The 23,496-nt window shown below is 33.9% G+C and overlaps 1 protein-coding gene across 3 annotated transcripts in view; it reads left to right on the forward strand.

The window, feature by feature from the left end:
* The window catches only part of CAMK4 (calcium/calmodulin dependent protein kinase IV), a 261,081-nt gene that overhangs the window by 106,589 nt on the left and 130,996 nt on the right, over positions 1 to 23,496 (forward strand). For all 3 annotated transcript variants that reach the window (XM_025387906.1, XM_025387907.1, XM_025387908.1), the window contains one exon: positions 9,458 to 9,536. In XM_025387906.1, the coding sequence (XP_025243691.1) occupies positions 9,458 to 9,536 (79 nt within the window). The remainder of the gene's footprint in view (positions 1 to 9,457; positions 9,537 to 23,496) is intronic.

Here is a 23,496-nt window from a genome sequence, read left to right on the forward strand (position 1 = left end):
GAATAGAAGAGCTTATTAAATAATAGCAAGCCAATCATGTAAGAGAAATATGATGATATGTAGAGTTGCACACATTATATTTTCAACCTATGATTGACACTTCTTTTAAATCACAGCTTTGCTTTCAAACCTTTTTCCTAGTGAGCATTAAGAGGATCTTTCCAGTCAGCACATAAACTGAAAACAAAAACTTTAAAAATCAAATGCAAAAAACAAAAGAATAAAATTAAATCTATTGAAATGTTAAAAAATGATTAATATTTTGACATAACTACATTTTATAACCAAGCATCTTCAACATTAGAAAAAGATAACAAGATTTTTTGGTTTCATCTCAAGACACCTCCCATTAAAAAAAAAAATGAAACTCTTTAATAGCTTACATGACCTAATAAACTCAGCAAAGTCACTTTTACATTGCCATGAAGCATATCATTGCAGGGATCCAGCTGAAGCCGAGAAACAGAGTAGTCAGCAGTACTTCCAGACTTCTATGTGATAAGAGATTCCATATCTGAAGTTCGCTTGCATTTGCAAAGAGCACATTGTAGACTTGTTGGCAAGGGAAATCACACTTTAATGCTTCCCTCAAATAATCACAAACATCCCACTATGTCCTCTTATAGAAGAGACAATTTCTGATTTATAACCTCCCTTAATAGGATAATGCCCCTGATGCTAAATTGTCTGAACTTTGTGCAATCTCATCTTCATTCCTAAAAATATTAATGTGAACCCAGTCTTCATAATTCCATTTTGAATCAGATTTGATCTGTACTTGGCCCTTTGAATTCATTTGGGTATCTATTTCTCAGCTAGTGGGTGAACAGTTACGTCAACACTCCTGTGTTGTTTTTTGGAGGAAAAAATAAAATTAAACCAATTTATCTTTCTTTAAAGCAAGAAAGAAGAGAGGAAGAAAAAATGGTGAGATTATGGGAGAAAAAGAAAGGAAATAGTTATTCCATATGAATTAGGTGTGAGGAGCATGTTAAGGTCAACTGATAGATGAAGAACCCCTTTCTATACTACGTAGTCCTAAATGTGGTAGCAATGGGCTTTATACTTGAAACATACTCAGGAAAATAAATATTATTTCTGGAGCTCCCCCGACACCCCCACATCCATAAGTTTGGCACACGGTGCCAGCTATCTTAATAGCTTTACAGAACAATGTGTGGGGATATAATATATATTTTGTATTTGTATATATTTTGTATATTTGTACACATATTATAGTTTATACATAGTATTGCAGTTATAATGTACAAATACTGCATGTGATTTTACAAACAGGTTTGACAGGTCTCTCTTTGTGTAATGAAAAATATGGTGGTCTATGTTTTTAACTTTTTGCTTTTAAAATTTTCTTAAATAAACAGCTAACCATATTAGACAAAACTAGAGCTCAAAAATAATTTTTGTAGAATTCCCATTAAAGAAAACTAATGTAAAAGAAAGCAGTAGAAATCAGGCTCAGAGTATAAGTTTCATTTCTCATCAAATTCATGCATGGCAGAAAAAATTATAACTGGAATAATTTCTGTAATTCTTTGGTCTTTTTGCTAAAGAATATGTTATAAATGGATAGACATGAACAGTAAAGCTTTATTTTTATTTTTTTCAGTTGAATGACTCCATAAATATAATATCCTCTAATCTATAATCTCCTTGCTTCTTTTGAATCTCAAGCAGTTTTGTGGCGGTTCTCTCTTTATTCTATTTTGAAATGAACATGCAACACTGTACAAGATGTTCTTTCTGTATTAAAAGTTAACTGTTAATATGTTTTATGGCAAAATAGTTTTTATTTTTATATGAACATACTGAAAATGTGATTGCTTTCTAAGATTACATTTACATACTTAAGTCAACTATTTAATTTCAATTAATAATATAGGTTATGTTTTTGAGAAACTGTTGAATTGTTATTTCCACATATGTTTAGGCTGTTTTCTTCTTTTAGCTTATTCTTTCTTGCCTTTAAAAACTTATTTCTAGTATACTTGTTTCCTGAAGTTGATCAGTCAAAATATTTGTTCATTGTTTCTTAAAAAGCTTTGCTATGACAATGATTTATGTATAGAAATTATTGATAGGTTAATTGAATGTGATGAGGAAATTAAGAAATGGATGCCATTTAATATTCTTTTATGTGAATTTTTGAACAATATTAATTTTTTGATTTTATTTTCCATAAGAATGAAAATTAGATTTTTAGTTTTCTTCTGTTTGAAAATCTTTCTCATATTTTTTCTTTTTTTAAAATTTCACCAATTACTGTTAAATGAACATAGAATGGGTTGAATGCTATAAGCTACATTTTGGTGATGTGGTTTTTAATATTTTTAAACAATATAGTTCTTTTAGAAAGTATTTTTTACTGTATTTTCATTGAACCATAATTTCTATACAGTAAATTTCACCTATTTTATTGCAGTTTTACTTGTTTTGACAATCGTATATAGTTGTGTAAACACCGTAACAGTCAAGATATAAAATAGTTCTATCATGTGAAAAAAATTCCGCTCTACTACTTTGTAGTCAATCCCTCTCCAACCTGTGAGAATATTATAAATGAGATTCAACCAAGTTGTTTTGTGTACCCTCATTAATTCCTTTTTTATTTCTAGGTAGAATTTCACCATATGGATGTATCACAAATTGTTAATCCACTTCGCAGTTGAGGAATATTGAAATTGTTTCTAGCTTTTGGTGATTACTCATAAAGCTGCTGTGAAAATTCAGGTTCAAGTTTATGAGTGAACATTGTTTTGATCTTACTTGAGTAAATACCTAGAAGTGACATACATAAGTCATATGATACGCTTAACTTTATAAAACATTGTCAAGCTGTTTTTGAAAGTGGCTGTACCATTTTGTATTCTTACCAGTGATGTGTGAGAGTTTCAATTGCTTTGCATCCTTGCCAGCCTTTTTTATTTTTATTTTTTAGGTCATTCAAATAAGTGTTGTTGAAGTCACAATAAAAATATAGAGACAAATCTCTAAATTTAATGTTTTACTTGAGAAGAAAGAATTGCAGTTTGGGGCATAACATTCAGACTAGGTGGTCTTCAATATGTCAGAAGAACAACGAAGAGGTTGGAGGTTGTATAAAAAGGAGAAATGTTATATATTGCTTTTTGAGAAAGGTCATTGGCATTAGTAAGGTTCTGGGGAACTGGTAAGCTCTGATCAGTGAGTGACAGCAGTGGGCCACATTAGTACTAAAGTTGTAGTAGTTACAAAGAAGACTGGTCTCTAGTTACAACAGGCAGTTTCAGCAGCCAGACTTGTAAAGAATTACGTTTTTGGAGCAATGTTATGTGTCCCAAATACCTTGCCCTGCTGCCTCTAGACTGTTTTAGTTGGGTATGAAAAGGATAATCAGTTTGTGTAACCAACTTTCACAGTGTGTAATTGCATCTTCATGTAATTTTAGTTTCCATTTCCCTAATGACTAATGATGCTGAGGATCTTTCCATGTTCTTATTTGCCAGCCATACATTTTCTTTGGTGAAGTATATGGTCGAATCATTTTTCATTGGAAATAACAATTATATATTTTTATAGTGTAAATATGATGTTCTAAAATATGTATACCTTGTGGAACGACTAAATCAAGCTAATTAACATATGAATTACCTCATTTTTAATGGTGTAAATACTTAAGAACTACTCAGTAATTTTCAAGATACAATATATTATTATTAACTATATTATCAAGAGCTCTTGAATTTGTTCCTCCTGGTAATTAAACATTTGTATCCTTTGACTAACATCATATCTCCCCAATCTCTCCACTCCAAGCCTCTGGTGGTTGTAGGTTGTCTGTTAACTCTGTTGATACTTTAGATACTTCATTTTGCTGTGCAGAAACTCTTTAGTTTAATTAGGTCCCATTTGTCAATTTTTGTTTTTGTTGCAACTTCTTTTGAGGACATAGGCAAATGTTCTTTGCCAAGGCCAGTGTCCAGAAAGATGGTTCCTTGATTTTCTTCTAGGATTCTTATAGCTTGAGGTCTTACATCTAAATCTTTAATCCATTTTGAGTTAACTTTTGTATATCACTATATAGTGAGGGTCTAGTTTCATTCTTCTCCATATAGCTAGCCAGCTATTCTAGTACCATTTATTGAATAAGTAGAACTTTTCCCATTGCTTGCTTTTGTCGAATTTGTTGAAGATCTGATGGCTGTAGGTGTGTGGCTTTATTTCTGGGTTCTACATTCTGTTCCATTGGTATATTGTGTCTGTTTTTATACCAGTACTATGCTTTTTTGGTTACTGTATCCTTGTAGCATATTTTGAAGTCCAGTAATGTGATGCCTCTGGCTTTGTTCTTTTTACTTTGGCTATTCAGGCTCTTTTTTGAATGCATATGAATTTTAGAATACTTATTTTGTAATTCTGTGAAAAATGATGTTAGTAGTTTGATAGGAATAGTATTGACTCTAAGATTGCTTTAAGCCATATGCTTTGCCCATGTTTTAATAGAGTTATTTAGTTTCTTACTATTGAGGTGTTTGAGTTCCTTATATATTTTGGATATTAACCCCTTATCAGATGTATGGTTTAAACATATTTTCTCCCATTCTGTAGGTTGTCTCTTTATTCTGTTGATTGTCTCCTTGGCTGTGCAGGAGCTTTTTAGTTTGATATAATTTCAGTTATCTATTTTTGCTTTTGTTAATTGTGCCTTTGAGGTCATATCCAAAAAATTATTTCCCAGACCAGTGTTATAGCGCTTTCTTCCTATGTTTTCGCGTAGTAGTTTTACAATTTCAGGTATTATATTTGTATTTACTTCATTTTGAGTTGATTTTTGTAAATAGTGTGAGATAAGCGTCTTATTTCATTCTTTTGCATGTTGATGTCCAGTTTTCCTAGCACCATTTATTGATGAAAATATTCCTTCCACTTTACGTGTTCTTGGCATCTTTGTCAAAAACCAATTGGCCATAAATGTGTGGATTTATTTCAGGGATCTCTATTTGTTCCATTGCTCTATGTGTTTATTTTTATGCCAGTACCATGCCATTTTGATTACTATAGCTTTGTAGATTTTGAAATCAGGTAGTGCAAAGTTTCTATCTTTGTTCTTTTTGCTCAAGATTACTTTGACTATTTGGGGTCGTTTGTGATTCCACAGGAATTTTGGAATTTTTTTTATTTGTGTGAACAATGTTATTGGAATTTTGATAGGGATTATATTGAATCTGTAGATTGGGTAATATGGACATTTTAACAATATTGATTCTTTCAATTCATGAACACAGGATAACTTTTCATTTATTTGTGTCTTCTTCAATTTCTTTTACAAATGTTTATAGTTTTCAGTATACAGATCTTTCACTTCTTTGTTTAAATTTATTTCTAAGTATTTTATATCTCCATCTATTGTAAATGGAATTATTTTCTTGATTTCTTTTTTGGACAGCTTGTTATCCATAAATAGAAACTCAGCTGATTTTTTAATGTTGATTTTGTATCCTGCAAATTTACTGAATTCATTTATTATTTCTAACTATATTTTGGTGAAGTTTTCAAGGGTTTTTGTGTATATAATCATATCACCTGAAAATAGGGACAGTTTAACTTACTCCTTTTTGATTCAGATTCCTTTTATTTCTTTGCCTTGCCTAATTGCTCTGGCTAGGGTTTCTATTGAGAGTGAGAATCCATGTTTTGTTCATGATTTTGGAGGAACAGCTTTCAACTTTTTACCATTGAGCATATTAGCTGTGGAATTGTCATATATGGCCTTTATTATATTGAGATACATTCTTTCTATATGTACTTTTTGAGAGATTTTTATCATTAATAGATGTTAAATTTTGTCAAATGCTTTTTCTACATCTATTGAGATGATCATATGATTTGCCTTTCATTTCGTTAGTGTGGTATATCACAATTAATTATTTGAATATGTTTACTTTTGCATCCCAAGGATAAATATCATTTGACCATGGTGAATAAGCCTTTCAATGTGCTGTTGAATTCAGTTTGCTAGTATTTTGTTGAGGATTTTTGTATCTATGTTCATCAGGGATATTTTCTTTTCTTATAGTGGTCTTGTCTTGCTTTGATATCAGGGTAATGGTGGCCTCATAAAATTTATTTGAAAGTATTCCCTCCTCTTCAGTTTTTGAAAGAGTTTGAGAAGGATTGGTATTAGGTTTTTAAATGTTTGGTAAAATTCAGCAGTGAAGGCTTTAGGGCCAGCCTTCTTTTTTTTCTTTTCTTTTCTTTTTTTGATGGGAAACTATTACGATTTCAATCTTTTTACTCATTATTGGTCTGTTCAGATTTTCTATTTCTTCATTATTCAGTCTTGGTAGGTTGTATGTATCTAGGAATTTATTCATTTTTTCTAGGTCATCCGATTTGTTGATGTATTCATTTGTTCATTCTAGTCTCTTAAGACCCTTTACATTTCTGTACTATCGGTTGTGTGTGTTCCGATATTTTGCCCATTTTTAATGTATTATTTTCTTATCGAGTTTTGAGAGTTCTTTATATATTCCAGATAGAAGTCCTTTTAAGATATGTGATTCATAAATATTTTCTCCTGCATTTTCAAAAAGCGGACACTCTTAAGTGAAGTTCAGTTTATTTACTTGTTCTTTCATTTATTGTATTTTTGGTTTTGTATCTAAGAAATCATTGCCTAACTAAAGATCACAATCCTTTTTTTCTGTTTTTTAAAAGAAATTTTATAGTTCCTGGTTTTGCATTTCTCTCTGTGATCCATTTTGAGTAATTTTTTAAATATAAGATGTGAGGTATGGATAAATTTTGTTTTTATCTTTTTGCATATGGATATCTGGTCATTCAAGCACTAGTTTTTAGAAAAGCTATCTTTTTTTGTCACCAAATTGCCTTTTTACCTTTGTCAGAAACTAATCCGTCATATATGTGTAGGACTATTTTTGTATCCTTTTTTTAAAAAAAGTAAAAATAAAAATAAAATTACAGTAGGAATACACAAGGAATTACATGAAGAATATGAGTATTTTATTTTAAAAATTATAAAAATATAGAAGTATATAACGATTAGAGTAAATGCTTTTATAGGCCTTACTGTGCCGAACATCACTCTAAATGCTTTAAATAGATTAACACATTTACTCTACAACAATTCATGAGATAGGTAATGTTATTTTTTCCATTTTACAGATGGGAACGCTGAGGGCACAAAGAGGTCATGTAACTTGCATGTGGTCATGTAGCTAGTAATTGTTGAGCTATGTTCTTAATCACTTTATTATTTTCCTTCACCTCTACCCTAATCCAATGCCTTATCTCAAATATGACAACTGTTCTTTATTTCATTTGCAACTTTATCTACCTATATAAAACACATGCAAAAGACATTTCATTTGTATTCATGTCTATTCTTTCTTCAATACCACTCTCTAGATTACTGTAGTTTTATAGTAAGACTGTAAATGAAGTGTGTGAGTCCTACAACTTCGAAGAGAATATGTATTCTGATGTTTAGGTGTAGAGTTTTTTTTCTAAATGTCACTTAGTATAATTTAGTTGGTAGGGCTGTTCTGTTGTTCTGTAATCCTTGATGAGAGTTTGTCTGTTTTTCCTATCAAGTGCTGAGACAGTGTATTGAAGTTTCCAAGTGTATTTATGGATTTTTTTATTTCTCCTTTTAGTTTTATAAGATTTTCTTTCATGTATTTTGAAACCCTGTTGTTAGGTGTACACATATTCATATTTATTTTGTTTTGCATAGTTGACCCCTTCATAATTAATGTCCCCCTTTATCCTTTTGCTAAAATTTACTTAGTCTGATATTAATAAGCTTTCTTATGGTGGGTTTGTGTAGTATCTCTTTTGCCAGGTTTGCACCAACCTAATATATCATTTTATTTATTTTATTTTATTTATGCCTATATATTTTATTTTATTTTATTTATACCTATATATTTAAAATGAGTTTCTTGTACACAGCATACAGTTTGGTCTTGATTTTTTTGATCCAACCTGCTCTTTAAGTTTTAATTAGCAGTTTATAAGGTTTACATTTAATGTAATTATATGATTAGAATAAAAACCACCACATTGTTAGCCGTTTTATTTTTTAAATCTATTATTTTGATTTTGCTCCTTTGCAATCCATTCTTGAATATTTCATTTTAGCTCCATTATTGAATTATTATTGATTTTTCTTTTAAAGAATTATTTCTGTCATTGCCCTAGGTTACATAATATGCGTCTTTAATCAGTCTATATTTAAATAATATTAGACTACCAGACATGTAGCATAAGGATTTAACAACAGTATTTCCCAATTTCTTCCTTCCATCATTTGTGCTGTTGTTGTCATACATTTTATTTTTACACATGCTAGAAAACAATGCATTTTTAACTTTAAAAAAATTTGATATTTTTGCCTTAGTTACCTTTTAAAACAATTTAAAATAAGGAAATCAATTTTATATTATTTTCATTTATTCTATTTCTTAAACGCTTTATTACTTTGTGTATATGTCATACCTTACCAAGGTTTTAAAAATAAATGTTAATATTTTTAACTATTTGCATTTACAACACACCAGTCTTTGACTTCTGTTGGCTCTGTTAAAAATTTGTCACCTTTAGATAGCTGGAAATGTGTTTTATTTTTATAATTCTTTGTGCTCACTTGGAATTTCAGGACCATGGGACTGAGTATATTATAAGAAGTCCTTTGTCCTAATCTTCAAAGTCTGACAAGTTTACTGATCTTAAGCTGTTTCTAGAAGTTCTCTTTCTGAAGTTGAAGTGTAAGCCTGTTTGGTCTATATTTCTCTTTTATCTCTCTTTTACTCTTTTACTTCTCATGTGGTGTTTGGAGCATTTGGACCACGTTGTCCTGCTTTTTAATGCTTTCTTATTAATAACCCTGTACATATATGAAAATAGTTATTGAGTGTCTTCTTACCATCTCCTTTACATATTACCATCTCCTCTACACATTAAAAAGTAGGAGGGATGTCCCAGCTCCCTTGCCACATTGTGAAAGTGCAGACTATATAGAGTGCTAAACTTAAACCCTCTCCCTGAATTCATATGGTTTGTTTTATTCCAGACATGTACCTTTAGGCAGGCTCTGGGATTCTGAAATTGGGTGGGTTTCCTTCAGAAACAACATTCATCTGAAGACCTAATTTATTTCAGAGCCTTCTCAATGCAGTAGCCCTAGGTATGTTACTTGTATAGCAATAAGGCAGAAGGAAAAGAGCAAGCTAGAAAACCTAGAATTTTCTGAGCAAACTATATTCAATTGTGATTTTAAAAAAAGTACTGTTGACAGCTGGGGCTGGTCCTATAATAGAACTTATAATAAGCACTTGTCAGTTATGTGGGTTATTGCAAGAGACACTTATTTTCAAGCTTTCCCCTTTAATTCATGTCCAAAGCATAACATTTTCTTTTTGTCTTTTTCCCCCTCAAGGGGTGCTACATCCATTGTGTACAGATGCAAACAGAAGGGGACCCAGAAGCCTTATGCTCTCAAAGTGTTAAAGAAAACAGTAAGTTTATTTCATTATATAATGGCATCTCTAAGGGGCCTGTGACCTGGAGAAGGCAAGAACCTGATTTGAAGAACAAAGGGGCCAGAGAGCTGCGGTGTGCAAATGACTTGTTTGACTCTTGATTATGGGAGTGCAACCCAAATATGTTGTTGTCTGGTGGAAATTGCATGAGTCTTTGAAAGCAACTGGATCTCACTTTGGATGTGGTTGTGGGGAGAAGTCTGGCAAGGAAAAACATTTAGAATTGGCAGGTAGAGCTTATTTTGTATATCAGGTATGTTCTTGGATATATATATATATATATATATATATATATGTGTGTGTGTATATATATATATACACACACACACACAGACATATATACACACTGTATAATAATTTCAATATTTAAATATTAAAACCACTTTTTAATATTAGAAAAGCTTGCTATTGAAAAGAATTTGAAATAAAGCACAAATGTATTTGTTAAAGGAGTCATCAGATTCTAATTTGCCTTGATTTTCAAATGTTGCGCTTGTTTCAGTAGAGTATAATTAAACAAATGTTAATTTTTCTGGGACTGAACCTGCTCATCTGGAAGTTTGTACCTGGAAAAGGAAGGTTTTTATTTGGGGATTGCTTCTTTTGCCCTACATTCATAGGTAAGTTGAGAAGCAAAAGTGACTTAGGCTTGTCTCTAATGAGTAAGAAACACAGTAGATAGGAGTTCAAAATATAAATGCCAACACCTGTGTAATACTGTCTATACCCTCAGAGAGTATTTTGCCATTTTAATGCCCTGCTTGGATTTTGTGTTCTTATGCAGTTTCTACTCATAAAACCACAAAAAGACAAGATATTCTTTTATAGTACATTCCTTTTCAAATTTCATGTGAACAAATATGTGAAATATATATATATGAAAACCTATATATATATATATATATATATGAAAACCCAGTTGTAAAGTATGCTGAGAAGTATCATAAATTTTTAAGTCAAATACATTTTTAGGCCAAGGAATTTTTATTCCTCAAGGCAGCTTAAAATTACCAGCTGTTTATGTATTGTCTGGCACAGGGAAATTGTGCAGAATCTTGTATAATGAAGAGCATAATAGTACAAGGTTTTCAGCTAAATAGAAATAGAATGACATTTTAAACAATCTGTTAGAATTTAAAGCCATAGCAAAATAACAAAAACAGTTTAATGAAAGTTGGTAATAATTTGAATGGCAGTTGCTACTAATGAATTCTATATTCTGAATTTTCTGTGTGTTGTAGGCAATGATTTAAGTTATTCCAGAATGTAGAGGAATCTTTTGATGGATAAGATTTGGAATTTTCCCTTAATTTAGTTTCTTACAGTCATAAAATCTATCTGAACTAAGGATTATTAAAACTTTTATGAAATAGAATCCTGTTAAATATCTACTTTCTTATGAAAGTAAAATGGCATGTTTTAGCAGTGGTCATACACAGGATGTTTTAGGACTTGTTTGTACCATTTCTTGTTGGTTAAAAAATTGTCAGTAAAATGTGTGAAGGGCTACTTGTTTTTCATAGTTGAGGAAACTTTGAGGGGGAAGAGATACATGAAAGTCTAGGAAATCAACACTTAGAAATTACATGTGAATGCTCAACAATCCCCAAGGACAACAGGCTGGTTTAAAGATCATTGGCTTATGTCAAAAGTCTTTGGATAAATTGGAGTAAGAGGTCAGTGAAGCCATTTGGTGGGTTCATGATGTACATTAACGTTGGGCAAGTGCAGCTCTGGTTCGTCCTTACTGTCTTCTCGCTGTTGTGAAAACATCTCCCTCAGAAGACAGGCAGGAAGAGCATGTGAATGAGAATGAAGTGTCAGATGGGGCTGCAGAGTGGTGCTGTAAGGCAGATGTTGTCAAACAGTTACTGCTGTACCAAATGGAATGAGAGAAAATGCCCTGGAGAAACCTCAGCTTTGAATGTGAATTAGATAGAATCCTCAGTATTGTCTCCTAGGATAAATCATGCACAGAGATGTGTAAACGAGAGAAATAGCAGACAAAACCTCAAAGAACAGTTGCCTCTAGCATTTCATTCCATATAGGTCATGGAGACTGAAACTTCCTTGTCTGAAGGAAATGAATGAAGCCTAAGAATCTATTTATAGAGGAAAAGTGATGTAGAGAAAATGTTTTCTTAGATAATTCAGCCAAGGGATCTGCTCCTGAGGAAAAAAAGGGGGGTGTTCAGAAACCTTGAATTATTTATGTAATCTATTAGGCTCATAAAATTGCTTTTATTAATGCAATTTTTTACTTATTTTTGGTCCTTCAAAAATGGCAATTTTATGTGATCCAACTAACAACTTTGGGACTACTGTATTACTTCAGTGGATGGTATGGATGGTTCCTTCTGTCCTCATTTTATGACTAGACCTAAGCCTTGAAACTTTGTCTGTCTGTCTGTCTGTCTATCTATATATCTATCTAGATATCTGTCTGTGTATGTATGTATGTATGTATCTATCTATCTATCTATCTATCTATCTATCTATCTATCTATCTATCTATTTTTCTATCTATCTATCATCTATCGATTTCCATCCATCTTGGTTTTCTAGGGCTAGTCCAACAAACTAGATGACTTAAAAGAACATAAATTTATTCTCTTACAATTGTGGAGGCTGGAAGTCCAAAATCAAAGAGCTGGCAGGGTTGGTTCCTTCTTAGGGCTCTGAGGGAAGATCTGTTCCATGCCTCTTTCCTAGCTTCTGGTGACAGCCAGAAATCTGTGGCATTCCTTGACTTATAGATCATCATTCTAATATCTGCCTCCAACTGTTACTAAACCAAACTTGAGTCAGCTCACCCAGTGTGCAAAACAAACACACACACACACACACACACACACACACACACCCACCAGGACTTGCAGTGAGAGAAAGTGAGCCATTTATTGCTGGATGACAAGCAAGGAGAATCAGGCAACTCACACTTAAGGCCCAAACTCCCCAATGGCTTATGAGTAAGGGCACACTATAAAAGGTAGCGGTACATTTCAGGAAAAGAGAAGTAACAGGCAAAATCATAAATCAATATATGGAGGTTATACATTGGTTTGGTCCAAGGAGGTGGGAGTATCTTTAAGTAGAGGCTAACAAACAGGTGGATTCTGAGACTCTTTGATTTACAGTTGGTTAAGGAAGCAACATTTTGTCTAAAAACTTGGGGTCAGAAGAAAGGAGTGTTAAGATCTAGCCTTTGGGTATGACTCTCTACAGGCTTTCAAGGAAGAAATTTAGAATAAGGACAGTACTCAGCGTTCACTTCTTAGTTCCGCCTTATCTGAGGTCTACATGACAGTGGTTGGTATTTTTCATCTGGTGAGGGTCAAGGTTTCTGAATAACAACTCAAGGATATGAGATGCTATCTTTAGTTTCTATAAGGAACCAAACATCTTGTGACACTAACTTACTTGAATGACAATTGTTTAAGCTATTATTACCTTTTAAATTAGTGGATTATTTATATTTACTTTTTAAATTGCTGGTTGCAGGGCTAGCTAGATGCTGAAATCTCCCTAGAAGGAACTCAAAATTTTTCTTTAACTCCATGCTGGGGGGCTAGGGGAGACTGACAGTCCCCTAAGAGGGGTCTCTGCTCCCTCTCACAATGTCACATGGCAGTCTTCTCCCTGTGTGTCTTTATATCATCTTACCTCTATGCACATCCCTGTCCAAATTTCTCTCTTCTTATAAAAACACCAGTCCTCTTGGATTAGGGACCCACCGTACTCCAGTATGACCTAATCTTCATGAAACTAATTGTATCTGCAACAACACAATTTCTAAATTAGGTCACATTCTGAGGTACTGGGAGTTAGGATAATGCCTCTTTTGAGGGAGATTTAATTCTACCTATCTATAATCTATATTTTATCATAATTTAATGTACAAATGTTTTTAAGTCTGAGAAAGATTTCCTCCGACTGTCTCAGACTTAAAGTGAGAGACTTTTAAAAGTCTCTTTTACAGTTAATTTTTGATAACATGAATCTTCTTTCTCAGGATCTGTCTGAACATTTTTCCATGGGAGTTTACCCAAATTCCATTTTGTGGCAATATCAAGGTCTTCTCTCATAGCTTAATAAAATAATTAGGAAGAATTTAGTTTACACTAGCAAAAAGAGACGTATTTTTCCATAAAAACCCTGAGCATCAATGAGATTTCATTAAGTACTCAAATATCTGGGTTTTAATAGATGAATGCTCTGACTTATCCATAGGAATACAGACTAAGGCACCAGCTCTTATGGTGGTTGGGTGCAGGACAGAGTCAACACTGACAATTAACATAAAGTGAATTGTCATGTTTAGACAACTAGGTATTAAGGTTGTCTTAATATCTAGTCTTAATATCTGTCTTAATATCGTTGTGATAAATTAACAGGTAATTATAATATGAGACATTTTAAGTTAATATTTATTTTATAAATGGTTATAGCATCATGTGTTTAATATATAGAGAGCTATGTTTCAAAGAACTGGAATGCATTAAATTACATATCAGCCAGCATCATAAAATCTGCAATTTACTTTCAAATAGTTAAACAACAACAACAAAAATTGTATGTGTATGCACAGATTGGGGCAGAGAGGAAAATCAAATATGGCAAAAATAAACAATTACTGTAGTATATTAGCATTCATTCTGGTATTTCAACGTTTCAGATACATGAGCATTCTCATAATGAGAAGTCTGTGGAAAAATATAATTCAACATTAAGATCCTGTTTGCATAACTGAACACTTCTTCTGGCTATTCAGAAAGCATTTTAAGATTTTGCACTCTCTAAATGTTATGACAAACATCAGTGACTCACTGTTATAAATGTATTGAAGAGCCAGAAAACAGAAAATGATAATTGAACCAACTTTTTATTGTATTGAAAAAACCCTGGATATTTCCTGTAACAATATCCATTTGTCTGATTGTGTCATTAATGGGGATAAGGCTTTCATGGTGTTAACTGTAAACAAGAGAAGAAAATGGATTGAAGTGCCTTTTGGGTTGTTTGTTTCCTTTTTTTTTTCCACTTAGTATTAGTGACTCTTGTACTGAAGAAGTCATCATTTCCCTAGACATGACATTCATCCTCTCCTCTTTAGTGGGGATGGCCTAAGTGCAATTTTTGTTCCCCATACAAACTACATTATCTTGTATATATTGTCTAGTTTGCTTGTGATTATCAGTGGAAATTTAACTTTGAACTTTGTTAATCATGAATCAAGGGTGAAGGAAACAAAGCTAACTTTTTTCTTTCATGCATCAGCTCTTCAGTATATCCACTGTATGTGATATTTGAAGTAGAGTAGAAAGATTTTATTAAGTTACCTTGGGTCTTTAAAGGATTTTGACAGACATGGCTAGTGGGAACAACCAGTGTGTTAACAAGATGTAACCTTTTTATTGAAGTTAAATGATGAACTTAAAACTATATGAAAGGAAAAAAATAAATGTGAGAAAGTGTCAAAATTTGAACAAATTAAGCAGATGGAAACTTCAAACTGGACTGAATTTTGCTGAGTTAAATGGAATCCCAGCTTTTGAAGAATGACATCATGATAATGATGGAGTCTCTATTTCAGGAGTAATTCACATGAATTATAGTTTACCTTTCTTCCTTAGGAATACATACCTCAGAGTGTATCTAAATGACCACATGTCAGACTATAAATGTGACCTATTTTCAAGGAGAACTGATTGAGATTTAAGAAAATTATGCTCCACCAATAATTTATAGTATCTCTAGAATTTTGGAAACAGATATTTGAACTTCAGAATTCGGATGAAGTTTCTAACTGTGTAGCTCAACTCTTGGAAAAGCTTGTATTAATCTAACTGTAAAATACATACCTCTCATTGAAATACCTAGTATTGAGTCTGATATCTAATCTCAGTGTGTAAAAATCATAATTTCTAGGTATTCTGACTCTCCTTAAAAATTGCTATGTAGTAGTGGGGTGATGTTGTGGTCTGTGGTGCCAGGCAGACTGAGTTTAGGATCACTTCTGCCACTTACTAATTGTGTGACTTTACAAGTTATAGAACATCTGTCAATCTGTTTCTTCATCTTTAAAATGGGTTTAAGAGCATCTAGGTCAGAGTGTCCTACTAAAGATTAAAATAAATATTTCCCAGCACATAGGAAGCATGTAATACATGATGAACATTATTCTTATTCATTGGAATGAGTTCACACAGATATTTCATAAGAGTACCAGTTCGTTCTATGTAATTTTTAATGTTCTCATTAGCTTGATTTAAAGTCAAACAGTAAGTAGCACAGGTGATTTTTATGCACTTCTGTATGAACAAAATTAACTATATTTGTTTTGGAGTACTTTTGAAATTACTGCTAAAAATTGATACATATTCTTTTATTGCTATCAATAAAATGTAATGTGGCATACAATAAGGATTTCTGATCCTGTGACCTTCTGCTTAGGTAAATCTCGGATGCCTATAATATCTAGATTTAAAACACTTTCAACCCTAAGCTCTTTTCTGTATGATTCTTACCTTGCAGCAATGTGCCTAGATCCATAATAGAAAAGCAGTTCCAGGTCTAATTTTTGCATGTTTTAGTTATTATAATACCAGTAAGGTTCTGGAAAGATTTTGCTTGAGTAATTTAATGAACATTCACCTAGTAAATGTCTCAAAATTCAACAAAATTTTCCATAAATGTTGGTTTTTTTTTTTATTCTCTTCTCAGTTAATTGAAGAACCACACATTGTGATTTCTTAATCATTCTGTGAGTTGGTTTTTAGCTTTCATTTATTTGTCCTTACATTCTTGTGAGTTAGCATTTGAGTATATAACTATGATGTTGCAGGGGAATCTGAAGATTAAGTTACAGAATACATAGGCTTTGTTCCAGTTTCTTGGTGGATGAATCTCCAGGATGTCTCCATTGGAGATTTTCAGATTTCTCAGTTTTAAAATGGGGATAACACCATTTATACCACTGGGTAAACTGAGGATTACCTGAAGTTTTATATCTTTATATATATGCTCATTTGTATTGCCTGGCATGTATTAGGCATTCTTCAAATGTGGGCTGTGTTCTGTGTTCTAGTCTTCTTTTTCTTTTTAACTTTTAAATCTCATGTCAACTTCCCCAGAAGATTTCTTTAGGAAGAATATACTACGTTTATATAGAGAACTATGTTTGAATCTAGATGTACTGTATTAATTGGCCAAGTGATGGGCACTGACCAATTGACAGACATTAGCTCCTACATCCACCAGTCTTTTTACACACAGGTACACATGTGTGCATATCTCTTTACAAGGAAACTAACAACTTGGAATTTTCTTTTTCTTTCTTTTTTCTTTTTTGTCTTTTTTTTTTTGAGATGGAGTTTTGCTTTTGTTGTCTAGGCTGGAGTGCAATGGTACCATCTTGGCTTACTGCAACCTCTGCCTCCCGGGCTCAAGTGATTCTCCTGCCTCAGCCTCCTGAGTAGCTGGGATTACTGGTGCACACCACCATGCCTGGCTAATTTTTGTATTTTTTTTTTTTTCAAGTGTGGACGGGGTTTCACCATGTCAACCAGGCTGGTGGCTGGTCTCGAACTCCTGACCTCAGGTGATCCGCCTGCCTTGGGCTCCCAAAGTGCTGGGATTACAGGCATGAGCCACTGCGCCCAGCCACAACTTGGAATTTTAAATCACTTTATGATTTTAAAATGGTACTCATAAAAATAATATGTCATACTTTGTGAGGTAGGTGCTGTCACTATTTTATAGATGCATCTCCAAGAGATTGAATAACATAAACTTGGTGGATTATACAATAGAACTTTAGTTTTCACAGTTCTGGAGGCTGATATGTCTAAGGTCAAGGTGACAGCAGATTTGGTGTGTGGTGAGGGCATTCTTCTTGGTTTACAAAAGACTGTCTTCTCACTCTGAGTTCAAATTCAAACGAGTGGGCAGGAAGCAAACTTTCTTTTGTTGCTTCATAAAAGGGCGCTAATCCTATCATGAGGGCTCCACCCTCATGATCTAATTACCTCCCCAAGGCCCATCTCCAAATGCTATCACATTGGACATTCAGGCTTCAGTGTGAATTTTGAGGGGACACAAATACTTAGTCCATAGTAATCACCAACTTCCCAAGTGTTGATAGCCTTAATGATGTAAAGCATGTAGAAATCAATGAAGAAAAACACCAAAGTCCTAATAAAAAACGAAAAAAGCTATTATTTATAGAATGTTTATAATGTGCTAGAGACTGGTGGATTCTCGGTTTCAAGGTGAGAAAACTAAGGGTCAGTATCTTGTTCAAACTTATGCTGTTCACAAATGGCAAAATATTTGGAAAGATACTTTTTAGAAAAAATTAAAATTATAATCCTTTATAGCCATTAACAATAAAAACAATCTTAAATTAATAAGACAATACTTTTTACTACTATCTTAGTTTGTTTTGTGCTGCTATAACGTAACATCACAGACTGAATAATTTATAATGAAGACAAATTTACTGGCTCAGTTCTGGAGGAGGCTGAGAAGTCCAAAATCAAGGGGCCAGCAAGTGGTGAGGGCCTTCTTTCTGTGTCATCTCATGGCAGAATAGCAGAGAGAGAGAGAGAGAGAGAAAAGGAGGGAGGGAGAGAGAGAAAGGGGGTACCAAACACGTGCTTTTATAAAGAAACTGCTCTTGAAATAACAGCATTAATTCGTTCATGGGAATGGTGCACCATCATCCAAACACCTCCCTTTAGGCCCCACCTTTCAACACCACAGAACTGAGTATCGTGTTTCCAACACATGAGCTTTGGGGAACACAGACAAACCATACCACCACTAACTAAACAAAGAATAAAAAATAATATCTAGTTTCGCCCAGGATTTGGGAAAAGGATTCTCTCACATTCTGTGGATGGGAGTGCAAAATTGACACAGTCTTTATGAAATCGTTCCCCATTCCTCATTTTGCGTCACCTACTATAGGAAATGATTTCTCAGTGATAAGGGTGGGTGTGGTTGGAGGTAATGCTCAGAGTACAAGGTTTATAGAAAGCCAGGTACTTAGAGAATCTGAAATGGTAATAACTACAATATATTGAGCAGTTACTGTGTGCCAGAAACTTTGCATACATTATTGCAATAAAAATGTGTTGCATGCAAAAATAAATAATCTCATGTTTCCTCACATGGTCTTTATAAGGTCAGCCTTGTCTGAGGCTCAGAGAGGCTAGCTGCCCACAACCACCGAGATAGTAAATACAGAGCAAGGTTCTGGAAATGGATTTGTCTGATTTCACTTTTTTTTTCCTGTCTCACTAAGTGAAAACTACATATATTAATGTGTGACTGTTTGAGGTCCTTGTTATATGGATATTATTATCATCCTCCAAGGAAAGTAGCTAGGTGTGTTAAAGAATAAAGAAGGAAAAATAAACTTAGGAAAACATACCTGTAAACATTTTGGGCAGTATTTAAATGAGAATTCTTGGTAGAAGTAAACTTATCTATTTGTAGATTATATTTTTTAAATATAGAAAACTCTAAAGAGTACACAAACTATATAAGAACTAATAAATCATTTCAGTAAAGTTTCAGAATATATAAATGAGGTACCAAAATAAGTTACATTTCTGTACACTCACAAACTATCTGAAAAAGAAATTAAGAAAATAATCTCTTTTATAACAGCATCAAAAAATTAAAATGCTTAAGAATAAATTTAACTAAGGGGGTGGAAGAGCTGAACTCTGAAAACTATAAAACATTGATGAAAGAAATTGAAAGCACAGAAATAAATGGAAAGGTTAGTTTATGGAGTGAAAGAATTAATATTGCCAAAATGTCAATACCACCCAAAGTGATCTACAGATTCAATGCAATCCCTATCAAAATTCCAGTGAATCCAAAGGAAATAAGGTCAATACATTAAAAAGGTAGTTGCACTCTCATATTCATTACAGCATTATTCACAATAGCTAAGAAGAGGAAACAGCTTTTGTCTGTCAATAGATGAATGAGAAAATGTGGTATGGGTAATGGAATATTATTCAGCCTTAAGAAGGAAAAAATAATCCTGCCAATTGTGACAACTTGAATGATCTTGGAGGACACTATGCTAAGTGAAATATGCCAGACACAAAGTCAAATACTGCATGATCTCACATGTATGTGTAATTTAAAAAGTTGAACTTAGAGACAGTAGAAGGATGATTATCAGGGGCTGAGTGCAGGAGGAAACGGAGGTATGTAGGTCAAAGGGAACAAACTTTCAGTTATGTAAAATGAATAATTTCTACAGATCAAACGTATAGCATGGGAAGTATGATTAATAACACTGTGTTGGTATACTTGAAATTTTCTAGGAGTAAATGTTAAATGTTCTCACCACAAAAAAATAACTATGTTAGGTGGTGGATTTGTTAATTAGCTTGCTTGTGGTAATCATTCTGCAATGTGTACATCAGAACATCACATTGTACACTTTAAATATGTGTAATTTTTATTTGTCACTTATACCACAATAAAGCTGAAAAATAGCTACTTGGGAGGCTAAGGCAGGAGAATCACTTGAATCTGGGAGATGGAGGGTACAGTCAGCCAAGAACTCCAGCCTGGGCAACAGAGCGAGACTGTCTCAAAAATAAATAAATAAATAAATAAAAATTACAAAAAAATAAGACTCCTTTGGGCCAAGAGGAGGAAGCTTATCTAGCCTCTCACACCTTAGTGAGTAGGAACCAACAACCTCTCTAGGGAGATCCTCTACACTTTGCCACTGTGCCCTCAACCAGGCAGACTCAGGATGCACAATGGAGATTCCCTGCTCTGTCTTTTTCTACCTAAACTTTGGGAACATGGAAAACTGACCATGAGCCATGCATTTTCTAATTGCTATGATGTACATAAGAGGGATGGATGGTTCAATCTGGATTAAAGATATGCATCATTATGCGCTGCTATTGGCCACTTTTAACTTCTTGTTGATGTGCTCTGGAAGTACAGGCAAGGTCACCTTGGTCAGTGATGGAGAAGAGAATAATAAATCACCAGCTCAAATAGACTCAATTGAGATCTCAGAACACATTAAGGAAAGTAGCTCGCAGATAACGAGCTGTGTCAAGTGAAGTGAAACTTCTTCAAGCATTCTGTCAGTTGGAACCTATTGATTTTCACAGGGACTATCAAACCAGGTCTCCAGGAGTAGGAACAGGGATATTTCTATTCAGTTTGTGACAAGAATATATGTATAAGAGAGCAAAGGTGGCAGGGCGGAATGTTAAAGTCTTGGCCTGATTTGTATGCTTTACCATTCAAGAATACACTTGAAAGTCAGAACATTCTTCCAGAGTGTTCATTATTATGATTTGATGCATTTTCTTTATTGATATAAACACTGCTAGAATTTATTACAATTCTGCATTCTTATTCATCTTCTCATTATATCAATCTCATATAGGTATTTTGTTGCCTTTCAGAAAATAAACACTACAATTCAGAAGCAGACTGATGAGAGAGAGAGAGAGAGAGAGAGAGAGAGAGAGAGAGAGAGACCGAGACCATAAGCTAGAGCACCAACAGGCCTGAGTGCTGTTGCCCAAAAGTTGAATTTACTTTGCTGGTATGCCATCCACTCAAATTATGACATTGAACCCCTTAGTACCTTTATAAGCATTGGGCAATTGGAACTAAAGTAATTTTCACCTTTAAATGGAGTTTATGGAGCAGAAAAAGGAGATGTATAACCAACTAAAAACAGAGGAAACCTCAGAAGGAGAGCTTATGTTACTTTACTCTCGTAGAAGCAGGAGTTTAAGAACTCACAGAGCTCAGTGGGAAATGCCTTGTAACTGAAGGGGAGGTGCTGGGGCACTAGGAAAGTTGAGAGAAGCTCAGGGTCAGGAGATCAGAGCTGGAGAGTGCTATCCAGTGGACCACAACAAGGAGCTGAGAGAGCCAGAAGGACACAGGCAAGCAGACTTAGGATTCATACCTTAGTGAGAAGGGGAAAGCTATCATCTTAGTGTTAACAGGGAAAAAATGTGTTAATAATTTTCAATTTGTATTTTTTTATGGTACAAAAAGTTGAATGGTGGTCAGAGTTGCATCTATCCAGCCAATCTAAGGAGAGGAGAAAAAGAAGGCTAAAAAAGGATCAAGTCATGGAACTCCAAAACCATTAATTTTCTAGAAGAGGGGAAATGAACTATGTATAGAGGATACTAATAAAAGAGATCCATATAGTTTTCAGTATTGAATTAGTATTAAACCTTTTTTAAAATTAAGCACTCACAAATCACCATATGTCACATCACTCATTTTAACAGTAAAGGAGCATAATGCCAATAAGAATGGAACGCACATTTAATTATTAATCACTGTGTAATGTAGTACTGCTTTCACATGTTAACACAAAGCTCCCCAAGGAGGTGTTTTTCTTATGGGAGTTTCAGAGAAGTGGCATGTTCAAAATACACAATAGTATGTATCCTAGAACTCAGGGCTTTTGAATTCCAAATCTGGGCATTTTTTATACATGCCATGAAGGCCTGATAGAGACAAAGGCAAGAAAGATTCAGGAATGATTTTGGTCCAGATTTGGGACTAAAACTAGATGTTTCTCCTTATTTACCTGATAAAGGATGATTAAAACTTCATTGACATAGGCACAGAGAAGCTGAGTGCCGCTTCTAAGTTACACTGTGAAGCATGGGCAAATAATACTCCCTGTGTGCAGATAATGGAAGCAACAGGTTATTTTTGCCAAATTCTGTTAAAACCTGAGTTTAGTGAGTCTCACATACAGTATCCACTGGCAAATGAAAGAAAAACAACTGGGAACTGTGAGATATACAGACTACACACATGGCTTGATGTGACTCTTAACTCTTTGTCTTAGTGGTAGATGGGATGCAGTATGACCACAGATGTGGCTATATATGTCAGATTCCAATTTCCTTGCTACTGCAAGAATCTGTCACAGGATAAATTCAGTTAAAGTTACCTATACTTATCTGTACCCCAAAGTTGAAGAATATCAGATGGATAGTTATATCTAAAAGAACATATCAGATAGATGTTTTTCCCCCACACAATCTACCAATCTGTCACTGGCAGGACTTTTCTCTTTTTTCTAACTTTTATTTTGGTTCAGGGGATACATATGCAGGTTTGTTATATAGGTAAACTCGTGTCATGAGGGTTTGTTGTACAGATTATTTCATCACCCAAGTACTAAGCCTAGTACCCAATAGTTATTTTTTTTGCTCCTCTCCCTCCTCCCACCCTTCACCCTCAGGTTGGCCCCAGTGTCTTTTGTTCCTCTCTTTGTGTCCATATATGCCCATCATTTAGCTCCCACTTATAAGTGAGAACACACGGTATTCGGTTTTCTGTTCCTGTGTTAGTTTGGATAATGGCATAGGGATAACGGCCTTCAGCTCCATCCATGTTCCTGCAAAGGACATGATCTCATTCTTTTTTATGGCTGCATAGTATTCTATGTATATATGTACCACATTTTTTTTATTTAGTTTACCACTGATGGACATTTAGGTTGATTCTTTGTCGTGGCTAGTGTGAAAAGTGCTGCAGTGAACATATGTGTGCATGTGTCTTTATACCAGAACAATATATTCCTTTAGACATATACCCAGTAGTGGGATTGCTGGGTCGAATGGTAGTTCTGCTGACAGCTTTTTGAAGAATTGCTTTCTACAACGGTTGAACCAATTCACACTCCCACCAATAGTGTATGAGTTGTCCCTTTCCTCCACAACCTCACCAGCATCTGTGATTTTTTTAAATTGATAATAGCCATTATGACTCATGTGAGATGGTATTTGAATGTAGTTTTGATTTGCATTTCTCTGATAATCAGTGATGTTAAGCTTTTATTCATATGCTTGTGGGCCACATGTATGTCTTCTTTTGAAAAATGTCTGTTCATATC

This window comes from Theropithecus gelada, chromosome 6 (assembly GCF_003255815.1).
Source record: "Theropithecus gelada isolate Dixy chromosome 6, Tgel_1.0, whole genome shotgun sequence".
Lineage (NCBI taxonomy): Eukaryota > Metazoa > Chordata > Mammalia > Primates > Cercopithecidae > Theropithecus > Theropithecus gelada.